General features: G+C 40.7%; 1 protein-coding gene across 1 annotated transcript in view; it reads right to left on the reverse strand.

The window, feature by feature from the left end:
- Positions 1-7: 7 nt before the first annotated feature.
- LOC107154576 (myotubularin-related protein 3-like) overlaps positions 8-25,330 on the reverse strand; it is a 49,644-nt gene continuing 24,321 nt past the window's right edge. Inside the window, exons 5-17 of the mRNA XM_048784876.1 lie at positions 24,616-24,712; positions 21,496-21,609; positions 15,733-15,941; positions 14,918-15,049; positions 13,857-13,968; positions 10,382-10,577; positions 9,083-9,268; positions 6,615-6,785; positions 5,276-5,421; positions 3,200-4,592; positions 2,005-2,115; positions 1,458-1,539; positions 8-701 (exon numbers count right to left, since the gene is read on the reverse strand). Of these exons, the coding sequence (XP_048640833.1) occupies positions 607-701; positions 1,458-1,539; positions 2,005-2,115; positions 3,200-4,592; positions 5,276-5,421; positions 6,615-6,785; positions 9,083-9,268; positions 10,382-10,577; positions 13,857-13,968; positions 14,918-15,049; positions 15,733-15,941; positions 21,496-21,609; positions 24,616-24,712 (3,044 nt within the window). The 3' untranslated portion in view covers positions 8-606. The remainder of the gene's footprint in view (positions 702-1,457; positions 1,540-2,004; positions 2,116-3,199; positions 4,593-5,275; positions 5,422-6,614; positions 6,786-9,082; positions 9,269-10,381; positions 10,578-13,856; positions 13,969-14,917; positions 15,050-15,732; positions 15,942-21,495; positions 21,610-24,615; positions 24,713-25,330) is intronic.

The raw sequence follows: 25,330 nt of genomic DNA on the forward strand, positions 1-25,330 counted from the left end.
ACTTGGGGACAAAAGAACATTACAGAGAAAAAGGTGGACCACAGGACCACAGAAAGCTAAAATGAACACATGGAGAACCTGTGGTTACACAGAAAATTTTCTGAATGCCTATGCTTTTTTTTAATATTCCTGCTGGAGTTCAGCTCAAAAATCTGATACAAATTTGATCAATTAAGCTTCTCTGACTTCTTTCAGGGGACTCCAAAAGACCTAAGTGGAGTCTGCCCTTAAAGTCTTCCATGCTAAAACATTCTCTGTGAAGATCACTTGTTCAGTTCTGTCTCTTTAAAAACAAAACAAAAAGACACACTGATACTTGGAAGCTACAGCAACATTTCAATGAATGACTGACCCAAAAGAAATAGTTCTGAAAACCCAACTGGCTCCTCCATAAAATTAGACCCTGCAGAAGCACTGTTTCTGGTTACAGACGAGATGGCCCAGCTGACCTGTATGGTCAGGAGAAAAGCACATGGCTGCAGCTGGACTCAACCTCAATGGTCTCCATCATCAGCTGCTGAGGACCACCCCCAAGCCCACCTGCCTGCCTGTGCTCCCCAACCTCAGGCTTCACCCCACTGAGTGCAGAAAGGGGAGATGACAGCATTAGTGTGGAGAAGTTATTATAGATGTGCAGACATCACAGACAGTTTGTTGCAAATGCTCACCACGTTTGATCAACACAGTCAGTGTCCCTGCAAGGAGGGGAGAAAGAGCTCAGAGGAGAAGCCAACCAAAGATACTTGGGCTTGGGGTGCAAGGTGGGAAAACATGTGGTCCTAGAAGCACCATTAACAGATAAAGATGCTGTCCCACTTTCAAACCAGGTTCACTCATGTGGTGAGCAATGATCCAATTCTGATAAACATTCTATCCCAAGAACACTGAACATCTGCCAGTCACTACCCCAGTGAGGCCAAAGCATCCCTAGTAATTCACTACGCAAACCAAGAAAGAGAAAATAAGTTGGGATCCATATGAATTGAAGACTATCCTCGGCTCTCTACTACTCCCCACAGCTACAGCTGTTCATCAGTGGCACAGGGACAAGAAGATCAGGGACAAGGAGCAGGGAAGGAGTAGGAAAATGAAGTACCCTGCCCACAGACAGAAAACTATTTTTGCTCATGGTAGTAATGTTGAATTTTATGATGGGAATAAGAAACTGATTTGAGTGGTAGCTATTGCCTCACCAATCTGGGGCATGGGGTGGGGAGAGGCTATCATTTGAACATTTCAAAATATAATAGTGATCACTCTCAACTGGAAGAAAGATATCAAATGTAGTTCTTCAGCACCAAATTCATAGGTACAGAAGTCTGCCGAGACAGCACACTGCCAGATTCTGCCCAGACAGCATACTGCTGGCCAGATGCCTGCCATCCACCATATTGCAGACTCTGTGGGCCAAAGCTTAGTTTCCACACCCAGCCCACACCCCCCACGGGCACCTGTAGTGGTGTTTCCTGCTGGTGAGCCAGAAGGCACTGTCACACGCATAGCAGTGGGCAGCCAGGTGGTCAGGGACCAACGGGTCATCTGCAAAACAGATGGGGCAAGGTTAGTGTGACAGGATGGGCCAGGCAGCTGGAGCCAACAGAGCCATGCTGGGGGCAGCAAGAGTCACAAGGACCATATTGGCTCTGGAAGCACCAGCCCAGCAGGTCTGATGCCAAAAGTACAAGAAAGGCGTCCAAATGGTTTCCCTGGAGGGGACTCCAATCTCCCCTGAGATAAAGTGGCAGCATCACCCTAGGTTGCTGTGAGAGCTGGCAAGGGTCCAGTTCACAGAGGCAACGTAGACAGAGGGCCAACCTGCTGAGTCTCTCTGGCTCAGAAATGATGGGCCTGATGTGGGTTCACAGGAGCTGAAATACCAGAAGCTCAGGACTAACTGTGCTACGAGGTTCTTCCTTGGTAAGGGGCATGGGGCAGGGATGGGGCTGAAGAAAAACCACCAAATAGTTGCATGGATGGCACTGAGAGCAGGGGCCGAGCCTGTACCTCTGTGTCCTGTTTATCCACCTGCTCCCAGCTGGCTTCAGAGAAAATCTCTGTGCTGCAGCGAGACAAACAGTTCTGATCCAGATTGCTTTCCGAGTCAGGGATTGAAGTCTGTTGGCAAACAAACACAGCTGAACAGAATGAACCCGGTCTCCTCCAAAAAGAAGAAGAAAGGGCTTGGTGAAGAAGGGAGCACTGAGGACTAGGTGCAGGCCTAAGTACTAGGGCTACCGAATCTGAAATGCATCAACCATTGGGCCTTGGGTTAAACAGGTGCAGAGATGATGCTGGGCTCAGTTGAAAGGAGATACCCAGGTTGTGTGCACTGACACTGGAGTCAAAACATGGACCTTAGGGTTCCAGGAAGTATGTGGGAGAGAAGTGACCAGGATGGAGTGGGAACTGGACTCCCAGTGTAAGCTGCCCTGGTGGACCTGCTGATCCAACCACGCCACTTTGTTAAAATAGCGCTTTGGGCATGGCTTCCTTTCTCTGAAGGATTCTTTGCAACAATGAGAAACCATCATTAGCATGAAGTAAAGGCCAAAAAGTTACTTTGGATTGAAAGTCATTGGATGTGCCCGCCTTTAATGTACAATGACTGCTTCAGAGCCCAGTTCACAATTGCACTTGACAAGACCCACCAAAGAGAGCCCCTCTTTGAAACCCCTGCTCTGTTACTCTCATTTCTGATTGGCAATCTTCAGTTAGAAACTAATCCCTTCTCTCCATTTTTACTGCCAGCATCTACCAAAAAGTGGATACAAACATTTGTTTAAAAAAAAAAAATCCAACCTTCAAAGTTACAGCCCACATCTGGGAAGGCTATCAATTTACTAGTTTTTAATGTAGGACAAGCACTACAATTTCACAAAATACTTGGCATTACTCTTCAAATGTCATTCTGAAAACAGAGAATCCTCTCTCTGAAGAGATCTGAAGGTCCATGTAGTGCATGCTCTTTCCTTTCTCTAACTGCCCAAACAAGACATGAAAGTAAGCAAAGCAGAAAAGAGACAGTCTTCCATTTACATGGCTGAGGCTGATCTTCAGCCTCCGTGAACAGGGCTACTTTAAACCTTTTCAATTCATTTAGAAATCCTCACCAGTCACCATGCACTGGGTAAAAAAGTGTGCCCATCCTCGCTCTGCCATCTTCTCTCAGACGGCTACAGAGGAACCATGACCCACTCACCACTTCATCTCCAAAGTCTCCATTGAAGCGCAGTGATCCAGTCAGGTATTGGCTCTCCAGGCGACTCTTTAGCTCCTGGACTTGTTTCTTCAAGGTCTCCACTTCCTGCTGGTGGCCTGACTCGATCTGACGCAGGCGCTGTTGGATTGTGTCTGTGTACACAGGCATGCCATCGTCGTCCAGGTGGCTGCGGGAAGGCTGCTCAGGGCTGCTGACTGCGGATGGCCTTCCCGAGTGGCTATGCAGCCACTTGTGGTGCAAGTTTCTCGAGTGTAAATGGACAGAGCTGCAGCTTGTGGCAGACAGCTGGCGGCTCAGCGAGTCCTTGCTCCTCCCAGCCTCCCCATTGGCACAGTGCCCATTGGGTGTGGAGTACTTCTGGAGGGTGCCAAGTGCTGGGGGCTGCTCTGAGGCCTTGTTTTCAGTCTCTGGGGCACCGTTACACACAAACCCCTCTTTACATTCGGCTAAAGGCAAGGCACAAGGGGCCCATGTTGGGCTAAGAGTGCTGCCAGGAGAAGTCCTGTGTACCACAGACCCCACTTGTGGCTTCTCAATGAGGCTCCTCTCAGCAGGCCTGGGCTCCAGTGCTGGGGGAAGCACGTCTTTGCCACTGAACCTACCAGTGATAACCAGGCAAGGCTTACGGTGGACTTGGGGTCCACTTTCTGACTTCACATTATCTTCCATCAACATATCCATGGAACTGTCCATGTTTGGTCCTCTGGTCTCAAAAGGGACTTGGGAAGGTGGCGGAGAACTAGACACTGAGGTACCATAACCAACTTTTACATCTACTAGGATGGAAGGAGCTGCATCCTCCTGGTTCTCTGTAATATCCTCTATTGGAGGCTGCTCCAAAGGAACCTCCTGAGAATCCTCTCCCCTGTAGGGTTCCTGGAGTGAACTGGAGAGAACACTGGGCCCACCCTGCTCTTCAGGAATACCCTGTGAGAATAGAGACAGGCTGGAGTCTGGATGGCTCCTCAGAATAGCAACCCCCAACTCTGCTTCTTGGTAAAGTACAATGGCTGAGCCCTCAGTTGCGATCCTGTTCTCCTCTTTGATCTGTGGCATCTCCACACTACCCCTGTGTGCAGGCTCTTCAGCCCCACTCTCTTCTTTGGTGGCCTCTTGCAAAATGTTCTCCATCTGCCCCTCAGCCACCCCAGCTGCCACAGACAGCTCAGCACCCCCGGGCACCCGGCTGGGCTTTCCTAGGCTGTCAGCAGAAGGCTCCTCTCCAGGACCTGCAAGGTTGCTCAGTTCCAGAGAGCGCCGGTGCTCCTGCCACTTCTCATTCAAGCTGGGGTCGCTGCTTCGCCGGCTGGCCAGAGGCACTGTGCTGTCGCAGGCTATAGTCAGATTGTCAAATGATCTAGTCTTTGGTAGGCTAAAAGAAAGAAGTTTGGGAAAAGTGAGAATCTTGGAGGCTATTCAGAGGACATCAGGAGACAACAGGTTTTAACAAGCTGGAGCTATGACATCTCAAATAATGTTCTGGAGTGCAAAGCTCCCTCATAAGTCCTCCTATCTGCACTGCCTCTACCCTATGCCCCATCCATACAAATAAGTTAACAGCAAATGTTATTTTCAAAAGGCATTCTCCCTGATGCTGTTGTGTTTCCTCAACTGGTGGCAAGGTCAGACTGCTGATTCTTTGATATTACAGTATTTTAATTTATTACCCAATCACTCTGAATTTAATAAAGCTAATTCATAAGTAGCAAAGCCAACATTTCTATCATCTCACAGCATTTGCTTCCAAGCTCAGAAGACAAATCAGAACAGGGAGGCAGGAGCAGAGAGTAGTGGATGAAATACAAACCAGGGTTCACAAAGGGCACAGAGGATGTACTCTATCACTGAGAAACTGCTTGGTGCATGTCGTAGAACAGGGCCCAACTCACTTCTGGAAACTAGGCTCTTTATTATCTTCCCAGATAAAACTTTAGAGACCTAAGAACATGTTGTGGAGCCAGACAATATCATGATCTTTAACCATCCCTGGCATGTTCCCATATAGGAATATACCCACACAGGACCTGAGGCCTGTGGCATCACCCCTAGGCTCACCGGCTCAGGGGAGGATCATCAGGGCTGGTGCCTGGGGCTGGATATGGTGCACAGCTGTCATCCACAGGGGTAGAAGGAGATGGGCAGGGCAGATATACTGCACTCCACAGCATCAGGTTACGCACATGGCACACAGGGTACAGTACCTGAAGAGGGGGAGAGGACAGATTTAAATATGTCCCAATAAGCATTTTAGAAATATCTGGAAAAATCAAGAATATACACCCAGCTCTAACACCCCACAGCGCTAGGACACTGATCCCCGGGGAAGCAGCATCAGTGGATAGACAGCTATCTCCTAAAAAGGCCAATATAGGACTAGAGATTCTGTTTGGCAACATTTTTCACCTAAGCACCTCTTATGGGCATGAAAGTCTGAAAGGATCTTTTAAAGGTCCATTTTTTCATTAAGTATTTCTCAGGTCATCTTTATTGAATGACTAACTTTCATCAGCTTGATTTGCTGCATAAAAAAGTGAGTCATTCTGTTACAGTGATTATTTGTTTCCTGTATAAAAGCCTGGCTTCAGCAGAAACTGCCAAACCTGCTTTATAGGATCATTTAAATTAATCATGTGAAAAGGAGGGTATTTTCTTCTTGCACTGTTACTCCTCCAGGAGGCAGGGTGAAGGAGGGAGAGAAGCAGTTGGCTTAAATCTTTGATTTGATTATTTAAATGTAATGAGAAGCATATGAATAGCCCAGTTAAGCAATATAACTTCTGATTAACCTGCTTTGATTTCTTATGGGTTTAAGATGCATTCTGAACAAAGGAATTTTACCATCTATTGACACGCAAATGTATGTGCCCGTTTTCTCTGCTGAACAGAAGGTATTCCTTTGAGGAACAAAGTCTTAAAGGGTCTGCTAGCTCTCATATGAGCAGAGAAACACATAAACAGTATCAGACCCAGTTCTGTGCTGAGACAGAAGCTGCAGGGGATATCATCACCTGGTACATGAGGAGGTGCCAGGGGCCTAGCAATAGCTCCTTCTGAGATATGAGAAGCACCCAGAAAACAACTTAAGTGCTCTTCCACCAGTTAAACAAAACATGCTACGAATAAATTAAGCTCTGGAGGAAGTGCCAGAAAAGATTGGTGTCTAGGGTGGCAAAGTAGAAATGTATATTAAAACACCCTAAGCAAAGTGGTCAGAAGCAGGTCAGAGCATCATCAGAAAACAGTTCTTTCTGAGAATAGTGAGGGAAAATGGAAACAGCTCATCCATAGATAGAGATGCTTTCACAAAAACAAGCACTATTCAAACAGGCTCCCATATGTCCACTACCCCAAACTCATTCTGCTGATGACAGAGGAAAGACTGAAGGATACATACGGCTTCTGACTGAGAGGAATACAGTAGGTTTTTGAAAGCCTTGTTGCCAGCCCGAAGAAGCGACCATACAGAACATGTTCGTTCCTGAGTATGCTTTTCCCCTCTCTCCTTGGCATTGTTGCACAGGAATGTTCCAAAGAGGCAGGAATAGGTATGCTGCACCAGTTTCACCTATGGGAGTCCAATAAGGCAAAATCATGCAGTAGGGCACACATGGGAGCCCAGCAGAGCCATCTACCCCGACATGTCTGAAAGCACTTCCCGACATGTCTGAAAGCACTTCAGTTTTAAGCTGTCAGGATAGGGAAGCCCGGTTGGTCACACAATAGCCTCCTCTTCATGCCACCAACTCCAGGGCCTGACTCTATCCACCAGCATTCCTAAGTTAAAGATAAACTGGTACACCCCCAATTCCTCTTAGATTCCCTGTTCAACAGTCTCTGAGCTTCTTAGTTAACAGCCATCCTCAAGAGCAACAGAGCACAGAAGCTGGGTGCAAGAGCAGGTCAGTGTAAAACTGTGTCGAAGCTGAAAGCACATTTGTAAAACTATTTGTTTATTCCACAAATCATTATTGAACATTTCACTTGCCCCACGCATGACTACAGGTACCAGAGGTGATGGATATGCAGCAATTATCAACCAGCTTTCCTGCCCTGATTTAGCTTACTCTAGCTAGGGCAGAGGTGACAAATACTATGAAGAATAATAGGACAGGGTGAGAGGGACACCAGGCAGGGGCTAGGCTGTGGGAAGGCCTCACTGGTTGAGACCTGATAGAAGGAAGAGAGGAAGTCATGTGGGTATCTGATGGAAAATGCTCTAGGCAGAGGCAACCACAAGCACAATAGCTGAGGGGAGTACACTTACAGTCTGAGAAATAGTTAAGAGGCCAGTGGAAGGGAGGGAGGGATAGGAGGAAACAAGCCTAGAGAGGTAACCTCTAGGATGGCCTTTTAAGCCATTTTAAGGACTTTGGCTTTTACTGTATGAAATATAGTTACTGGAGGTTTCTGAGCAGGGGATGACATGGTCTGTCTAATGTTTTAGAAGGACTAGCTTGACTCTATATGAAAAGAGTAGGAGATAACGGTGGCCTGGACCAGTGTGACATAGTAGAGGTGACAATAAATAATAGGTTTTAGGCACGTTTTGAAAGCAGAACTGCAGACTCTAATAGACTGAATGTGAAATAAGAAGGAAGAGTTGAAGATGGCATAAATGTTTTTGCCCTAAATGACTGGAAGGATGAAGTTGCCATTTGGTGAAATGGAAGACTCTTACAAGATTAAGTTTGTGGGGAGATGTAGAAATCAAGAATCAAGTTTTAAATGAATTAAGTTTGAAATGCCATTAAGACATCCAAATAGAGATACCGAGTGTTCATGATTGTGGCTGAAGTTAAGTGTAGAAGTCTAAGCTGAATGGATTCTTATCACATGGAGAGCAATTAAAGCCACTAGACTGGGTGAGATCCTTCAAGTAGTTACATGGAAAAGTAGCCTGGAGGATGAACCCTGGGGCATTCCAAGATTCAGAACTAGGGAGACCAAGAGGAATCAGCAAAGCAGACAGAAAGGACCAGTCAGAGAGGAAGAGGAGAATAAGAGTGGTAAGAGTAAGAGGTCAACTTGAAGAAAGTATTTCAAAAAAGAAACTGAACTGTGCCATTACAATTGATGGATCAAAGAGATCAAGACTAAGCACTGATCACTGGGTCAGCAACATGAAAGATCATTGGTAACCTTAACAAGAGTAGCTTTGGCAAAGTGTTATGGTGCATGCCTTCCTGGAGTGGGCTGAAAAGAACAGAAGAAATTTGAGATAGCTAATATAGGAGCTCTGCAGTAAAAGAGACCACAGATACAGGATAATAGCTAGAACAGAATGCAGGACCAAGAAAGGGTTTTGATAAGACAATATATATACATTATACTTTGTCTGTATGTTGACAGCTGTGATCTGGGAAAGGGAAATATGCCATTGCAGAAGGAAAGAGGAGAAATGCTGGAGCTAGCCAGCAGGACAGATGGGAGGAGATGGGAACTGTGTATAGCAGAACAGACGGGCTAAAAAGGACAAGGATAGTGCATCTTTTATCAAAGGAGAAGGGAGCAGAGAACTTTGGAGACAGTAGGGGCTTTGGTAGATGGACTGGAGAGAATATGGGACACACTAATTGCTTCTATTTCTAACTACTATTTAGGGTTTCTATCATCTCTTTTAAAAGCTAAGTTTAAAACAACTCAAGGTTTACAAGAAAAAAATGGTACATCTGGATTCACTAAGTAAACAAATGCCTATTTATTATTGTTTTCAAATAAAAATAGGAGAAAATAATGACCCCTCTACTTAAATTATAAAAAGGCTACATACTTTCATGTGAAAATTGGACCACTAATATTTGCATAAGTAACACCTCCAATTTTGATGGTTCCCAAAATGTAGAATCAGAAGCCCAAACTCACAAGGAATGCTTCATTGAACTCAAAAGAGCAAGGAAATTGCCTCTGAAGCTGATGAACGCAGTCAAGCCATTGCAGAAACACTGGGCAACGCTCGTTCAGATCATCTGAGTTCTCCCCATGACCGCACCGATCAGCAAACTTATGGCCAAAATCTAGCCACTCCATCTCCACAAGGACCTGGAAACCCTGCAGGGAGGCACCCAGGAAAGACAATTTGTGCTGGGCTATCCACACTGTAGCAGTCCTGAACCTGGTGTCACCATCAGCAACCCCCTTTAACAGCTTCCCAGTAGGTTCCTCTAGCCTAGGTCCATAGCCAGCTCCTTCTATTGGTACACAAGTCTAAGGAACTTTCTCAATTATCTGAACTCCATTCCACACTCACTGAAAGGGCCCTAACAATGCATCTTAGTTAACTAAGCCCCTTTCTTGAATTTGTTCATACTTTTAGCCTCCAGACTAACATCTTGAGGGATGTGTGTGTGTGTGTGTGTGTGTGTGTGTGTGTGTATAAAACGAGTACCAGGGATTGAGCCCCAGGGGCACTTAATCCACTAAACCATATCCCCAGCCCTTTTTTGTATTTTTATTTAGAGACAGGATCTTGCTAAATTGCTAAGGCTGGCTTTGAACTCATGATCCTCCTGCCTCAGCCTCTCAAGCTGCTGGTATTACAGGTGTGCACCACTGTGCCTGGCATTTGAGGGACAATTTCCCAGAGAAAATTAATATTTAATGTTTTATAAAAGCCATATATTCCCCCTTAATTTTCCTTTTATTTTGAATTTTGCACATTTGGTGCTATATTTACAAAGTCATTTTTGTAAAATCCTTCCCCACCCTAGATTTTTACAAATGTTATATATGTTTAAGCGTACTTTGTGGTTTTTCTTACTTCTTTAACCCAAAAGGAGGTTATTTTAGGGTCAGACTCCTTCTTGACAGAACACTCTTTTGGTAATATCTAGACCTATTATCATAAGCAAACCAAAATCCTTTTTAAAGAAGCCTCATTTTCCTGGGTTAGCCAGAACTTTCCCATGTAGACAGGCTATAAAAGAAAAGATCTATATTTCTCAATACCTTGTAACCTACAATCTGACACACTTTAATAGGCATAAGAACTGCAGCAGGCACCTCTAACAATGTAGCTCAAGGTGCAGGAGGAATAATTAAAAACAAATTTGGCTTTCTTTAGACCTAATTGCTACCCCCCCCCAAAAAAAATGATCATAAGACTCACGGAGACCTCCCACACTTGTTATACAGTACCAACTCCCACACTTTGGACACACTCACCTCTATGGTTCGGTAATAAGGGTCCAGCAAGAGCTTAGCCAGTGCCACAATCTGAGGGGTGCGGTCCCAGCCATCTGAACAGTGCACTAGTACAGGTCGCTGGTCACGATCCACAGCATGCACCACCAGAAGGGCCGACTTCAAAAGCACAGATAGGTGATGAAGCCACTTTGTGCTTTCAAGAGCTGAAAGCCAACTATAAAAATAGGAAGGGATGAGGCAATTTTTAATGATGTATTGATCATATCCAACGCCTGTCAAATAAAAAGCAATACCCCAAGATTTTTCTCTTCAAATGTGACACTGCCAAAACAAACAGAAACTCTGTTTATAAAACATGTCCAAAAACAAGACTCAGGCCTTACTCTGTAATAGAGGGCATCCTCAGAAATAGGGACTGTATTTAATAAGACCACCTTTGGTTCTAACACCTTTGGTTCTAACATGCTGATGAGTAATTTCCCAGAGAAAATTTAAAAAATTAATGTTTTTCAGTCCATAGTAGATACACACAGTATAAGAAAAGTGGAACCTTCTGAGAGATATTTCTAAGATGTAAAACAGAAGACATTTAAGAATCAACAATCCTTCCCAATAAGTTCTCAAAAAAAAAGTAAACTTAAAAATATAAATAGTCTATAATGAGATATAAGCTGAACACTGGACACCACACATGGAGGGCTGGAGTTATAGCTCAGTGGTAGAGTGTTTGCTTAACATGTGTGAGGCACTGGGTTCAATCCTCAGCACCACATATAAATAAATAAGCTAAATAAAGGTATTGTGCCCATCTATAACTAAAAACAAATTTTCAAAAAAATCTGAATGGGGCTGGGGTTGTAACTCAGTAGTGAAGCATTTGCCTTATACATATGAGGTACTCAGTTTGATCCTCAGCATCACATAAAAAAAAAAAAAGGTATTGTGCCCATCTAAAATATATATATATTTTAAATCTGGATGAGCCTAATAGGATGATTTAGACTTATGAAACTAGTCTACCAATGGCCACATGGAATTGCTACGCTTTACCCAGACCAGATTGAGCAGGGATCTAGAAGAATCTTTTTTAAAGGAGCACTCAAGAATATCAGATAGCAAGAACTGCCTCTTGGGAGTAATCACCAACTGACACATTTGAGTTTTTGTTTTTTGTTTTGATTTGTTTTAATCTGTGTTTACATATGTTTCTTGTGCTTCTCCCTGCCCCTAATTCCCAAAAATGAGTTCAGATTTTTCTAAAATGCAAAATTTGTGGTTAAGACAAGTCCAGGTCTTCAAACAATGAGCCAGACAGGAAGGAATAAATACAGATGAAATGGTGGTACATCTGTTTTAGGAGTAACTGCCAACACTAGGACTACAGGACAAAGCCATAAAGGTCTACTAAATCTCAGGGAATGAATGAATTTTTGGAAGAGTCTAAGGAGCGGGGGATCTTCCCAGCCAGACAAGCAGACTACAGAATTAAATGCATATGTACTGATTTCATATAGATTAGTACCGTCTACCACCTGGACTGTGACTCTTTGGAGAGCTGACACTGTTTCCATCACAGATGTACTGAGTGCCTAGTATTCAGAGAGGAGACCTACTGTTTAATGAGCTGTAAGTCTGCCATCAGTAAAAACACAATATCAAGACTTTCTATCTCCTAGTAGATACTAGGAAACATTTTTTCCTGATGTACCAATTGTTTATTCTCACTCTTCACATGGCCGTGAAGGAAACCAAACTATAGGCTTAAGAGACCAAAAATGAAATTATCTTTTTACCTCTGGAGAAATGGTAAACAAAAGTATCAGTGTAGGTTTCTTTTGAACATGACTGAACCGTTATAAAATACCAGTTGGTGCTACCCTAGTCTAAGAGAAAAGCTGCACTCTGAAGTATGCCAGCAGAGGAGGTTCTGGAATACAGCACACTCCCCTGTGCTACTCTCAAACTGGAGCAGAAGCATCCCCTATTCCTCCACAACCCCAAACCACCATTGGGGATGAACTTAGAGCCATCCCATCACTACCAAAGCGGCTTTTTTCCCCCACAAGAGGCTTCGGTAGTGCATTATGATTTGCTGCTTCTTTAATAAAATTCCCTAGATATTAATTTGGAGGAAGTAAGAGCTAATAATCTGAGTTCAAAAACTAGCTTTTCTAGCCCAGTGGCTTGGAAGACTGAGGCAGGAGGATGGCAAGTTCAAAGCCAGCCTCAGCAAATTAGTAAGACCCTGTCTCAAAAAATAAAAAGGTCTAGGGATATGGCTCAGTGGTTAAGTGCCCTGGGATTCAATTTCCAGTACCCCCCCCCCAAAAAAAGCTATTTTCGTAATTTTAATATGGACGATATGAGAGATCACATAATTGGCAATCTTTTTTTTGTTTTATAGACAAAAAACTAAGACCTACAGAAGTAAAGTCACTTTGCCAAGGTCACAAACTCAGTTTGTGGCAGGTCTCCTGGGTTCTCAGCCAGGCACCTTCTATGCCTCATCTTAGAGGAAAGGGTGCTGCCAGATGGGTCCTGGAATTGTGTAGGAATTACAAATAGCAAATCCCAAAGGAAAGTAGGAAGCTCGTTTCTTTGAACAGTCTACCCACAAAGGACACTTGCTTTAACCTAAGGGCTGAATGGAACTGTAATGAATTTAATCCTTTGCTACTAAAAGTCAATACAAGTAGTTTTGGCAGTACCTGATTTAATAAATCCAATAAAGAATGCAGCAAAACTCAATGTGATCATGAGATCTACTGAACAGGACCCAGGGAAATGACTATGGGCTTTAGCACAAACTCTAGAAAAAATGAATTCTATCTTCTCTGGCACCAACTCTAGCTTCCTGAAATAGTAGAACAGGGGTTTTTAAATATTTATTGTCCATATTTGTTTTACAGAGCCCTGCTCCTAATTTATGTTGTATTCAAAGAGTACCCTTGCAGAGGGTATTACTTCACCTTCCTTATTACAAATGCCAACCATTCATTTTTAATGAGCAATAAAAATCACGATAATGTTCTCAGTAAATAAAAGAGTAGTTTAGAAATCAGAAGCAAGAATAAAAGAAACTGACCGAATGACAAGTTTAACCCATTTTAGAACATGAAGAGTAAACTGACTTTTTGTGGTAAAACAACCCAGCTCATAGCAAATAACTGTCACTATAGGATTTCAGAAAACAAAGAATAAAAATGCTTTAGGACAAAAACAACGAGAAAGAGAAAGGGTGGGAGTCCCAGCACAAACAAGGCAATGCTTCTGTTCTAAAAAGGACTGAGATTTTTTTCCTGTGCTGCACATTTAAAAATGTTTCAAAGGGCTGGGTTTTTCTTCCATCTCTGCTCTATGCTGCCTTGCTCCTGATGCAGAAAGAATATGTAAAAAGGCTAAAAATGTAACTTAAGTGTACCATGAATCAGGAGAAGATACCTCCAAATTTAATTAACAACAAAAAAAGAGCAATGTAAAACTAAAGTCTTACTTTCCCGGATCTGGTGTCTGTGTGCACAGCAACCTCAAAGACTGAAAACTCCTCCGGATAGAATGAATGTTTGCCATCCCCATAAACACAACTTCACAGTTCGGGTAATAATCTGGAAAGAATAACAATAAAGAGAACACAAATATGTTGAATTTAAAGCCTGCATGACCAAATTTAAAAGATGCAAACTGGCTATAAAACAAATCCATTGCAGCTGCTGACTAATGAAACTGCAATGTTGTGACGCTTGACTATTAATCCAGTGCTTTATTCAAAGAGGCAAACAGCACTTGCATTTTAGCTGTCTTTGTAAAAGAGGTGAAAAAGGAAGGTTAGAGCTTTAAAGAAGGTACTAACAAAATAAAAGCTATTATGTTTTAAAAGAAAGACCTATAAACTTCCATCTCATCTTTACTTCCTGGGCCTCATCTATTTGTGGCTCTGGAATTTCTCTGAAAAGAATCTGGCAGAACAATGCCTTCATGCATTTAAATTTTACCTTGGTACAACTGCTTCCAATTTCCAGCTCAGGTCACACCTAAATAAGCAGCTTGGTACCTCTTCCTGCACCATCAGCCACAACTGGTACCAAGGAGTCCCTCCTCAGAGAAAGCCATCATTCAAACAGCAAAGGTGTTACAAGTCGGGACAATTTTCACCCCAGGTTTTCTAAGGAAAAAATCCCCACATGGAGTTTGCCAGGAGGCCAGTAAGGAGCATACCCACTGTCAAAGGCAACAAAAAGCTTTCAGAAGACTGAGAAATAGAGCCACTAAAGCAGCATCCAAATGTAAACAGGTCTTATGGAAGATTTGCTTTCTTTATCACCTAAAGGTTGGCAGGAAAGGAAGATTATTTGGCTTCACTGCACCTCCTCCTCCATATCTGCTTGGAAAAGAACACACAATTTTAAGAATATAAAGAGAAGCTCTGGCTCTCTCAAGAAAGAAGGGGAGAAATATGGCTTGTCACTTATTTCAAATTGAGAACTAAGTCCAGGTTGGGCATGGGCTGGACTCATAAGGAGATAGTATTTGAGGACCATGCACCATCCACCTTACCTGGGCATTCGCAGCCTCCTCCTTTGGCTCGGTTTGCCACAGCTGCTGCATAGGAGCGAGCATCCAAGATCAAAAGCTTCTGCGGTTGGATGGCTAAACTCTCTGCTCCTGAAGCATTTGATAGAGAAGAATCTACGGACATCAGGAAGGGGGGACGGGTAAAAACTAAATAAACCTGTGTCTCTGAGAACTGTGAAAACTAGAACCAGAGACACATGTTGTAGTACCAAAAACCTCAAATGAAACCTCCTAACCAGACCTAGATAGATGAACTACTCTTCTTAGTTTATTTTCTATTTTCCCTTCTTATTAAAAGTTGACAATTCATTTTCCAAAACCAACTCTTGAGGTAAACATGGAGATCCACATAGCCCAACCTCCTATATCTCATTTCTACACCTATAGTCCAAAACTTGGTACCTCCCTACAAGGAGTATAGATACACTACAAGTCCCCATCACACTCATACTCCATTCTTGTCATGACAGCCAGGCTTGAAACAAAGAGTCTTCTGGTTCTTGGCCAAGACTCAAGACTCCTCAAATAATCCCATCAAATTCTCTTCCAGAAAGTACTAAAGAAAAGGCCACTTCGGGCTGGCATTGCAGCACAGTGGCAGAGCACCTGCCTTGTACATATGAGGCACTGTGTTTGAGCCTCAGAACCATATAAAAATAAATAAAATACAGGTATTGTGTCCATCTACAACTAAAAAAAAAAAAAGAAAGAAAGAAAAAGAAAAAAGAAAAGGCCACTTCAAGAAAAGTTTCTCATATACTATAAAACTGCTGCTGTGGGTACAGGTAGCACCTTACCAAACTCCACATCGGAAAGGTCTCCCCCATTGGGAAAGTCTCGGGAACTATTCCTAGTTGACAGCTTGCTGCCACCACTCGATCGGGAATCAGAAGCACAAGCTTTGGCTACTGACTGCACAAGGTGCTCATCATCTGCATTTCGCCAACCCCACCAGCTGACCTCTGGCTGTCCACAGCGGGCAATGACAGCTCCATTGCTCTGGTGCCTGTGCCAGGAACATGAGAAAACAACTGTATCATCCTAAGGGTACATATTTAGGGAGGCCCATTCAAATGCTCTGCACTCACATAGAGAGTAAGGTACAGAAGTTTAAGCACATTAATGAACAACCTACTCTAGGTAAGTCCTGAACTGGCTTCAAGTTGTCTCAATATTAAAGAGGGCAAAAAATGTACACACCAACAATAACAACAAAACCAGTAAGTATCTTTCTCAAGTACCATACCATCACAGAGATCTCTGTAAAGTTACTTACAAAATGAATAGAGAAATATTCATTTAGAGAAAATAAATGAATACTCATAATTTCAATATTTGAATATTGTATTTCTAGGAAATAAGGTAAAAATGATCTACAAATACTACATTAATTTTCTAGTCAATAACTAACTCCCCCTTTCTGATATGGTACCTAAATACCCTAGAATAATATATGCTGAACTAGAGGGGAAAATGTGTTGTTTCACTGACTCCCGAGGGTCTACTGCAGCAACTATGCTTGGGCTTCTTTTTTTTTTAAACAAAGCGATTGAACCCAGGCGTGCTTAACCACTGAGCCACATCCCCAGCTGCCCCCTAACAGCGCGCTTTTTAAACATTTTATGCAGGGTCTTACTAAGCTGCTTAGGGCCTTATTAAAGTTGCTGAGCCTTCTTCCCCCCACTCTCCCTGACATACCCCAAACAGATCCTACCTTTGGAACTGAAAACACTTGCCTAGACAAAATCTGAGATTTCATGAGTCAAAAATTGCTCTTATTTAGGCAGATGGCTCAATAAGCCCACTATCCTTCCTCAGGCTCTTAGTAAAAGAACAGCAACCTCAATAAATCATACTCTGACAGATCTTTTTTCCCAAAGCAGAAATCATACTCACAATCTACTTTAAGATGCTACTAAAACCCAAAGTGTTTTCTAATTAGGCAATTATAGCAATGAAAAGGTTAGAAAAATTGTTTAGCACTAAAAAGGAATAAAGTTCTGATACATGCTACAACACTGATGAACCCTGAATGTTATGCTAAATGAAATAAACTAGACACAAAAGGCCACATATTTTATGATTCCATTTATATTAAAGTATCCAGACTAGGTAGATAAAACAGATTGCTGGTTACCCAGGGGTAAGGGCACTGAGGAGGGAACAAGGAATGACTGCTAATGGTACAGAATGTCTCTTCCAGGTGATGAAAATGTACTAAAATTGATTGTAGTGACAGTTGAACAACTCTGAATATAGTATACTAAAAGTCATTAAACTGCACATTTTAAAAGTGTGAATTTTACATGGCATAGCTCAATTAAGCTATTTGTTATTGTTATAAAAGTAATCAGTTGGCAGTAAAAATAAATTATCAGGATAAAAAGCTGGTAAGCAAAAAATTTAAATGTCCCTATTCTATATCTCCAAGGAAAATACTTATGTTTTACTTTCCTTTAAAATTGTTTTTTAAAACATGTATAAGCATACACACAAACACATAAATACGACACAGATGGATTTAAATAAAACATACTACTGAATCTATGTTTTTTCTAGGGAACAAAGTGAGAAAGACTATTGTTTTTAATCCTAAAGCTCACGAGCAATAAATTCAATTTGGCAGTAATCAAATTCCCTGAAACTACCAATTTACTTATAGTTTTTAAATCCTCCCTCACCAGGAGAGACAAATATTGCTAACACCCTGAACTGGCTCATGTGCTGAATGAAGACAAACTGGACATAAAATCTCATTGGCCAGGTGTGGTGGTTCACACCTTAACCCCACACATAGGAAGCTGAGGCAGGAGAATCCAAAGTTTGCAAGGAGGCCAGCTTCAGTAACTTAGGGAGGCCCTAATCAACTTAAGCAAGACCCTGTCTCAAAAAAAAAAAAAAAAAATGGGCTGGGAATGAAACTCAGTGGTAAAGCAGTACCTCTGATTCAATCCCTTGTACCAAAAACAAATAAAATAAAAAAAAGAAAAAGAAAAGATAAGAAAACCTCATTGATTTTTTAACAATGCCTTGCAAATAACAGGCACTGGGTAACCACTGAGGCAAATGACTGCAAATCTTCACAGAAGAGGTTGGTGGGACCTTTCCTGAGCATCCTCTTCCTCCACAATGTTTCCCAGCACTGCCCAAGAGGAACAGTAGATGGCACTTTTCAGTCTAGGTCTTGGATTTTAAGGGTCACTGGCTATATTTCAACTGGATTACTGCCTTCTAAAATGCTTTAGACTTCATGAAAGAGAACTCAAACATTACAGTTAAAACTCACTAACTAAACAGTATTTCTATCACTTCAATAAAGAGAACGAGGAAAATTACAGAAGTTGAGATAGCCAATGGATGAGCCTCACTAAAACACTGAAAGCTTCAATTTTACACAGAAACAACTGTTTTGAAGTATCCCCAATTTATAGGTTAGGCAAGCCCTCTACATGATTAGGAGTTACTAATAATCACCACATGCACAAAGTGGGGAGCTGTGAATCGCACTACAGACGGTGCTCTTTGCACCATCTTGCTATGTTAGAGCAATCTCTGTCTTCAGTTATAAATCCAATTAAGTGTTCTCTCATCACAGCAGGAGAAAGCCCTAATCAGGTATTGGTTCAGCATGGTGCTATCAGCTATCAAGTAACTGGCTACTGGCAACCTCAGGAATCATTACCGCAAAATACAAAATATAACACACACACACGTATAACACATTTACTGAATTTGGTGTCTGTCATATTCAGAAGCACTCTGCCACCTAGGCTGGTAGAACAGAGAGTGATAGAGTGTCCCAAACATACTTCATGTATCACTTTAAAAAAAAAAAAAAAAAAAAAAAAAAAAGCTGCCAACTAATGTAGCAACCCAGTTTGGCACTCAGATAAAAGATATATGTTCTCTAGTTTGAGTCATTTACATCAAATAAGAATATTAGTTGAGAATGTTTTTCTAAGTTTTATATTCTATAAAGGCCTAAAAATAATGTATAAAGTGAAACATAGCCAACATGCAAAATTCCTTTTTACTTTTATTACATAAAAGTAATTGGAATTCTTATCTAATAAATATGATGTAGATATATAATAAATCACTAGATAGGTAGTGTGTTTCAATGAATATATAATATTTTCTGAAGACATAAGGATTTCTAGTCATTAAACAAAAACTAATGAAATGTGTATCAGGAATTATAAGTTTGCCTTTCTAAAATCAAAAAACAGCTAAATGATATTATTAATCCACTTGATTAACTGGTGTATTAAAAATAGATGATTGTGAAAACACCTAAACATGAATAATATTAAATGGAAGACCCACATATAAAATTGTATATCAATGATTACAAGTAAAGACCATTCTTTAATATAGAGTGGGCATAAATATTCCTATATTATAATAGCTGATGTGGTTATAAATAACTTAAAATTTCTTTCATATAAATTTTCTGGATTAATATTTACTTAAGAAAGTATACTAATCATAAAGAATTAGAAGGTTTATGATGCTTTAAAATTAACTTTCATCTAATTTTACTGTTTCAACACTAAATATAAAGGAGAAATTACAATTTTATTTTTAAGCAAGATTCCAAAACAGTAATTTTAGTCTAAATTTTGTATTTTATATAATATTCAACATAAGTTAAATTTAAATTAACCATAACAAGTTAACAGAAAAGAAATATCAAAATCTACTGCCAAATAAACAAGGTCAATTCATTAAAAAAAAAAAAAAAGGTATATGTTCTGGGGCTGGGGTGTTATGGCTCAGCAGTAGAGCACTCACTTACCATGAGCAAGCTGCTAGGTTCCATTCTCAGCACCACATAAAAATAAATAAATAAAATAAAGGTATTGTGTCCAACTACAACTAAAATATATTTTTTTAAAAAAAGATATATGTTCTGAGACAGAACAACCAGTTCCAGAAAACCTATCTGGCTTTACAAAAGCTATACCATGAACTTTCATTTGTAATCTTTTGAGAGACTTTCTCTGAAAAACTATAAGTAAGAGTCTTCACTTTTATGGTCTCTACAAAGGGAAAAAAGCCCTAGAGTTCATGCCCTCTAGAACAAATTTTAGAAAAGAAAAAAAGGCTTCTTATTTTTATTATACTCTAGTTTTTCTTCAACTAGTATTCTTAGGCTTCTCTGCCAAAAGGGAGATTCAATCACAGCCTTTAACTTAGAAAATGAGAGTACTTCCCCCTTATGTTCAAAGCCAGCAATCCTTGCAAATGCCTGATCTAAAACAGTTGCTGGCCAGAGCAATGGCTGGCTTCTTTCCCCATTCTAATGGGACTGATCATTGATTAAGAGTCATAAATCCCTTCAGTTTTTACTGCTCTCCAATTCTTGTGTCATCCTTACCACTTGAGTGATAGGTAAATTTGATGACCTACTATTTTAGGACTGTCTGAAAATAAGAGTGATGAAAACTGAGATTGAAAACTTAATGGGTTCTACTGAGCCATAGCAAAAATCTTTCCATCTGTATTCAGGGTGAGCATCAGAATTTGCCTTCAATGAACTAAATGAAAATCTGGTTATCTCCATAAGATCTCCATAAGGAGAGAAATCCCTTCCTACAACCTCGATATTTCAGTGGAATGCCTCCTGGCATCAGAGAGTTTCTAACTAATGCATTGACTTGGACCAATTAGTCTGTAAAGTGGAAAAATGAAATGGAGAATGCTATAGGATGTAATAATTACTTCCTAGAAATTTTAACATGATGGTATAAAAACTGAGATAGTCACTGAATTAGCAGGGCTCAAGTATACAATCTACAATCTGCTCCAAACATTTCTTAAAGAGGAAGCCCAGTGTTTATAGGCCCTCATTCAGATGTCACAGTACATCTGCAAAGTAAGACCTATCTATCATTCCCCTTCTACTCATTAGGAAAAGACTGGGGTCAGCTAGGAGACTTACTCAAGGGCACAGCAAAGAATGTCAGAATAGGCTTGACCTCCAGTCTGTGTCTCCAAAACTTGTACTCCATCACCATTCTACCATCTCCTTCTAGAATTTGCATTCCTTGGTTCTCACAGCATGGATATTTGAAATCTTCAACCAAGTTCAGCCCCACCCTTTTTCTCTAAATGCTCTCTCTCAAAACAAAATTCTTCCTCATGCTAAAGTGTCAATCACAAAGATAATCACAGATGATTCAACACTATTCTCAAGAGTCAATTTCTAGGACTCACCTCTCTCATTCCAAAAGCCCTGCTAATATCTAAAGCTAAATGCAGTACCAGCACATGATCTTCTCACAGAATGAACTAGGAAGGATCTTGAAATAACAAGTCCATCTGCTTTTCTACTAAAATTTTCTCATCAGTGTCAACTGAATCACCAGCTAATGCACAGGATGCATTATCAGTGTGTTACTAGAAAAGCAGCTTTAGCAATAAGGAAGCACAGACTTGCCTGGAAAGTTCTCTGAACCGTTCCCTCCCTAGATTAGCAACAGCAGAGACAGCAGACCACAAGCAACGAACAAGCAGTAGCACCAACCAAAGCTGGGGCTAATCCAGCTTACACTTACCTGTAGACAACGGCAGGGATACGTTTCCAGGACCTGAAGCTTGCTACACTTTCTAGCTCTTTATCAGTGATCCAGGCAGGCACTATGAGCTCTTGTGGATAACTACCACATAACCTAATAAGAAAGATGAAAAGGGGGATGGGGAAGGGAGGGAAAAACACTAGGTGAGCCAGCACAGAGATTCTGATCATGCTATTACAAAACCACTTAAAAGGCAAGGAGGCATGAGTTGAGTTTTGGTCTCAATAGAATAAAGCACGATAAATGTTTGCTTATATATCTCTTGGATTGTTGCTTTTGATGTTACCTTTGAGAATCTGGCAATCTATCCAAGAAAGCAAGATGTAGGGGAGTTGAGGGGCACTCTCCTTATTTATCATAATTCTCTGTTGTAAGAAATACATAGGTAATTTCTTTTTTTTTTTTTTAAATACTTATTTATTTATTTATTTATAGTTTCCGGCGGACACAACATCTTTGTTTGTATATGGTGTTGAGGATCGAACCCGGGCCGCACGCATGCCAGGCGAGCACGCTACCGCTTGAGCCACATCCCCAGCCATAGGTAATTTCTATCTACACAAGACCCAATTATTGGGGCAGGGGGTTCACCTCTAACAGACCTTTAGTCATTCAGACTTTTGATGAAGGAAATGTGAAAAAGGATAAAGGTTCACAATTTCAAGTTTCCAAAGACCTCTTATGAGTAATTCATTCTTTGATTTGAACCAAACAGATTGTCCTAATTACAGGTAACAGGAGCAGCCATGAGTATAAAGAAACAATACCACATGCCAGTGTAGGTGCACACTCACAGTCTCCTTGAGAGCCAAGTTAGTAATGTGAATGAGCTAATAATCATAATGTCTATAAAACACACTTCAGAACAAGTTATATTCAAGAAGAAAAAAAAAATTTTTTTTTTTTTTTTTAAGAGAAGACGTTAGCTGCATGCCCTTCAAGCTGGTGTCACAGGAAGCTGTGTTTCTGATAGCTTTGTATTTACAGGACAGTCTCTCTCTGTGGGTAACCCAATCTTCCTTTTTAATAGTGAAGCTTGCCACAGACTTTAATCCAAATCTTAACACACACAAACTCTACCACCTCCACCACCACCACCCTCTACTCTAGACTATTCTATGCATTAGAGGAAGAAATAGAAAAATGCACTGGATTGGGAATTGGAGACTTTGATCACTTTGCACCCTTCTCCTTATGATAACCGTTTTCTTAATTTCCAGAAGACAAAAGTATTACGAATTAAAAAGCCACTAAACTACGAAAACAGCTATGATCAAGAACAGCTATACAAACTTTCTAACACCTACCCCATAAATTTAACCTGGGACACAATGATCATGATTAATATTCTAACCATGAGTTTCATTCCTTTCATTCCGTTTTAAACTCAAGAGATTTGGCTCTCATTCTTCCTTTTATACAACTTTACAATGACCCAAAGACTGGTTTTAGAGTGGAACTAGTAGACTCAAAGACAAGAAGTTAATTTTTTAAATCCATATTAGGGATTTTGTTTTTAAATAATTAAGTGTGTGTGTGTGTGTGTGTGTGTGTGTGTGAGAGAGAGAGAGTGAGAGAGAGAGAGAGAGAGAGAGAGAGAGACACCTGCACAATGTATAATGAACCTATTATTTTCCTAATGACCAATATACGAGCTTTAAAATGCTCACACGCATTCTTGCGCAGTACCCAGGATTGAACTCAGGGGCACTCAACCACTGAGCCCCATCCCAGCCCTTTTTTCTTTTATTGAGAGACAGGGTTGCTTAGCACCTCGCTTTTGGTGAGGCTGGCCTTGAACTCGGCAATCCTCCTGCCTCAGGCTCACAAGCCACTGGGATTATGGGCATATGCCTCTGTGCCTAGCTTAATTCAGGTTTCTGACTCACCAATTTTTCTGAACATTATGCTCATTGTCCTTTAGGTACTACATTATCCAGAAGTCAGCCCTTAAGCAAGTACTAGCTGCTCACTCTGAGTAAGCAATTCCATTTTAGAAAAGGGGGGTTATAATCAGCAAAGCCTATAGTAATCTCGGGTTCTAAGGCTCTCCCTTCTCCAGTTTTCACTCTCCTTCTCTGCTGTGACTTGTCACTGAGAATAAGTAAAGATATGACAGACAGATCTGTAGACTGATTCTTCACAACACCCAGGCTTTTAACTCCATGGGTGAGGTCCATGTTAAGAGCTGTATACAGGGGTGGGGTTGTGGCTCAGTGGTAGAGTACATGTGTGAGGCCCTGGGTTCAATCCTCAGCACAACATAAAGATAAATAAATACAGGTATTGTGTCCATCTAGTACTAAAAAAATATTTTTTAAAAAAAAGCTGTATACAGTAACAAGCTATAGTTTTTTCAATGAAAAATGAAATACTGTGATGGTCAGACACAAATAGACCAGGAAAAAGGCTATCATAAAGTGAGGCAGCTCAAAGAACCAAAGGATGATTAGTGCTGCAAGGAAACTTAAGAAAAGGATATATTAATTTAAATTTTCTGGACAATTTTGTTTTACAGAAACTCAGATAACTGAAATCACAGTAGTTAACTGTCTTCTCCCCACCAAAGCACTTACATGTTTCAAGAAAACAAGTAATAGCTAAATATTTAATAATTATTACATGAATATTTAATGGGGCAATGATTATGACTATGAAGTTACTTTTATATCAACATATTAAAAGACCAGAATATTTCTTGTGTCCATTTCATAAGATTCACAATGAAATTACAGTCACAAAAACTAGTTTCTGAAGGTTTTGTCACTGCTTTTCATTGATCCTAATTCTCATGTGATGCCAAGTGATGATGAGAATAATGCTTACCTACAGGTACACACAATATGATCTAGACATGCATGTGCAAAAACAACAGAGGCCTGGAGAGATAGAAAGGAAGATTCCCAGATCACTTTCCACTCCAGTGGAAGCAACAGAATGAAAGGCTCAAGAAGTACTTTGATGATCATATGGTTAAACTTAATAAATAAAACCATTTCAAAGAAAATTCTGGGTTCAAATGTTCTTCCACATGAGAATTGGGGTTTCTGCAAAGGTGTTGGTTGTCAAACACAGTTTACAGGGACCCATATAACTCACTTATATTTCTCATTGATGTTAGAAATCCTCCAGGCGTTGTTCATATCAAAACCCATTCGCTCCACTTCATTCTTAAACCTTGACGTTACATGCTCCCCTAGGGACCACAGACAGCAGAAAGGAAAAAATGAATATCATTTTGCAAAACAGAATAAAAGCATGGTTACCTTGTTCCATTACAGTTAAAAATATGTTAAAAGACAGGAATTGTATAAATAAGCCCAAGTTAAAATTTTTATAAAGAAAAAGGAAAGAAATTTAACTTTGGTCAAGAATTGACTTATGTAATCTCTAATATCAACTATGAGGGCAACAGTACATAGCTCATTTTACAGAGAACAAACAGACTGACAGATTATTATGGCTTATCTCTCTGGCCCCAAAACACATGTTCCTTCTTTTGACCATACTGGTCACTTTCATACTTCCACACTCAGACTGTCATAATAAATAAAATTAATTAACAAGATCACCAGGAGTAATAATGATCTACAATACTTCATTTGAAACCTACTGTGTCTCATTTCAGAACTTGAGAATTTCCTGAATTTTAAGATCTCAACAGGAGCTAATAAAGCATTGATTTTTTTTTTCTTTTTGTATACCAGGGATTGAACTCGGGGGCACTCAACCATTAAGCCACATCCCCAGCCCTATTTTGTGTTTTATTTAGAGAAAGGGTCTCACTGAGTTGCTTAGGGCCTTGCTTTTGCTG

Source organism: Marmota marmota, unplaced genomic scaffold (assembly GCF_001458135.2).
Source record: "Marmota marmota marmota unplaced genomic scaffold, marMar, whole genome shotgun sequence".
Taxonomy (NCBI): Eukaryota; Metazoa; Chordata; class Mammalia; order Rodentia; family Sciuridae; genus Marmota; species Marmota marmota.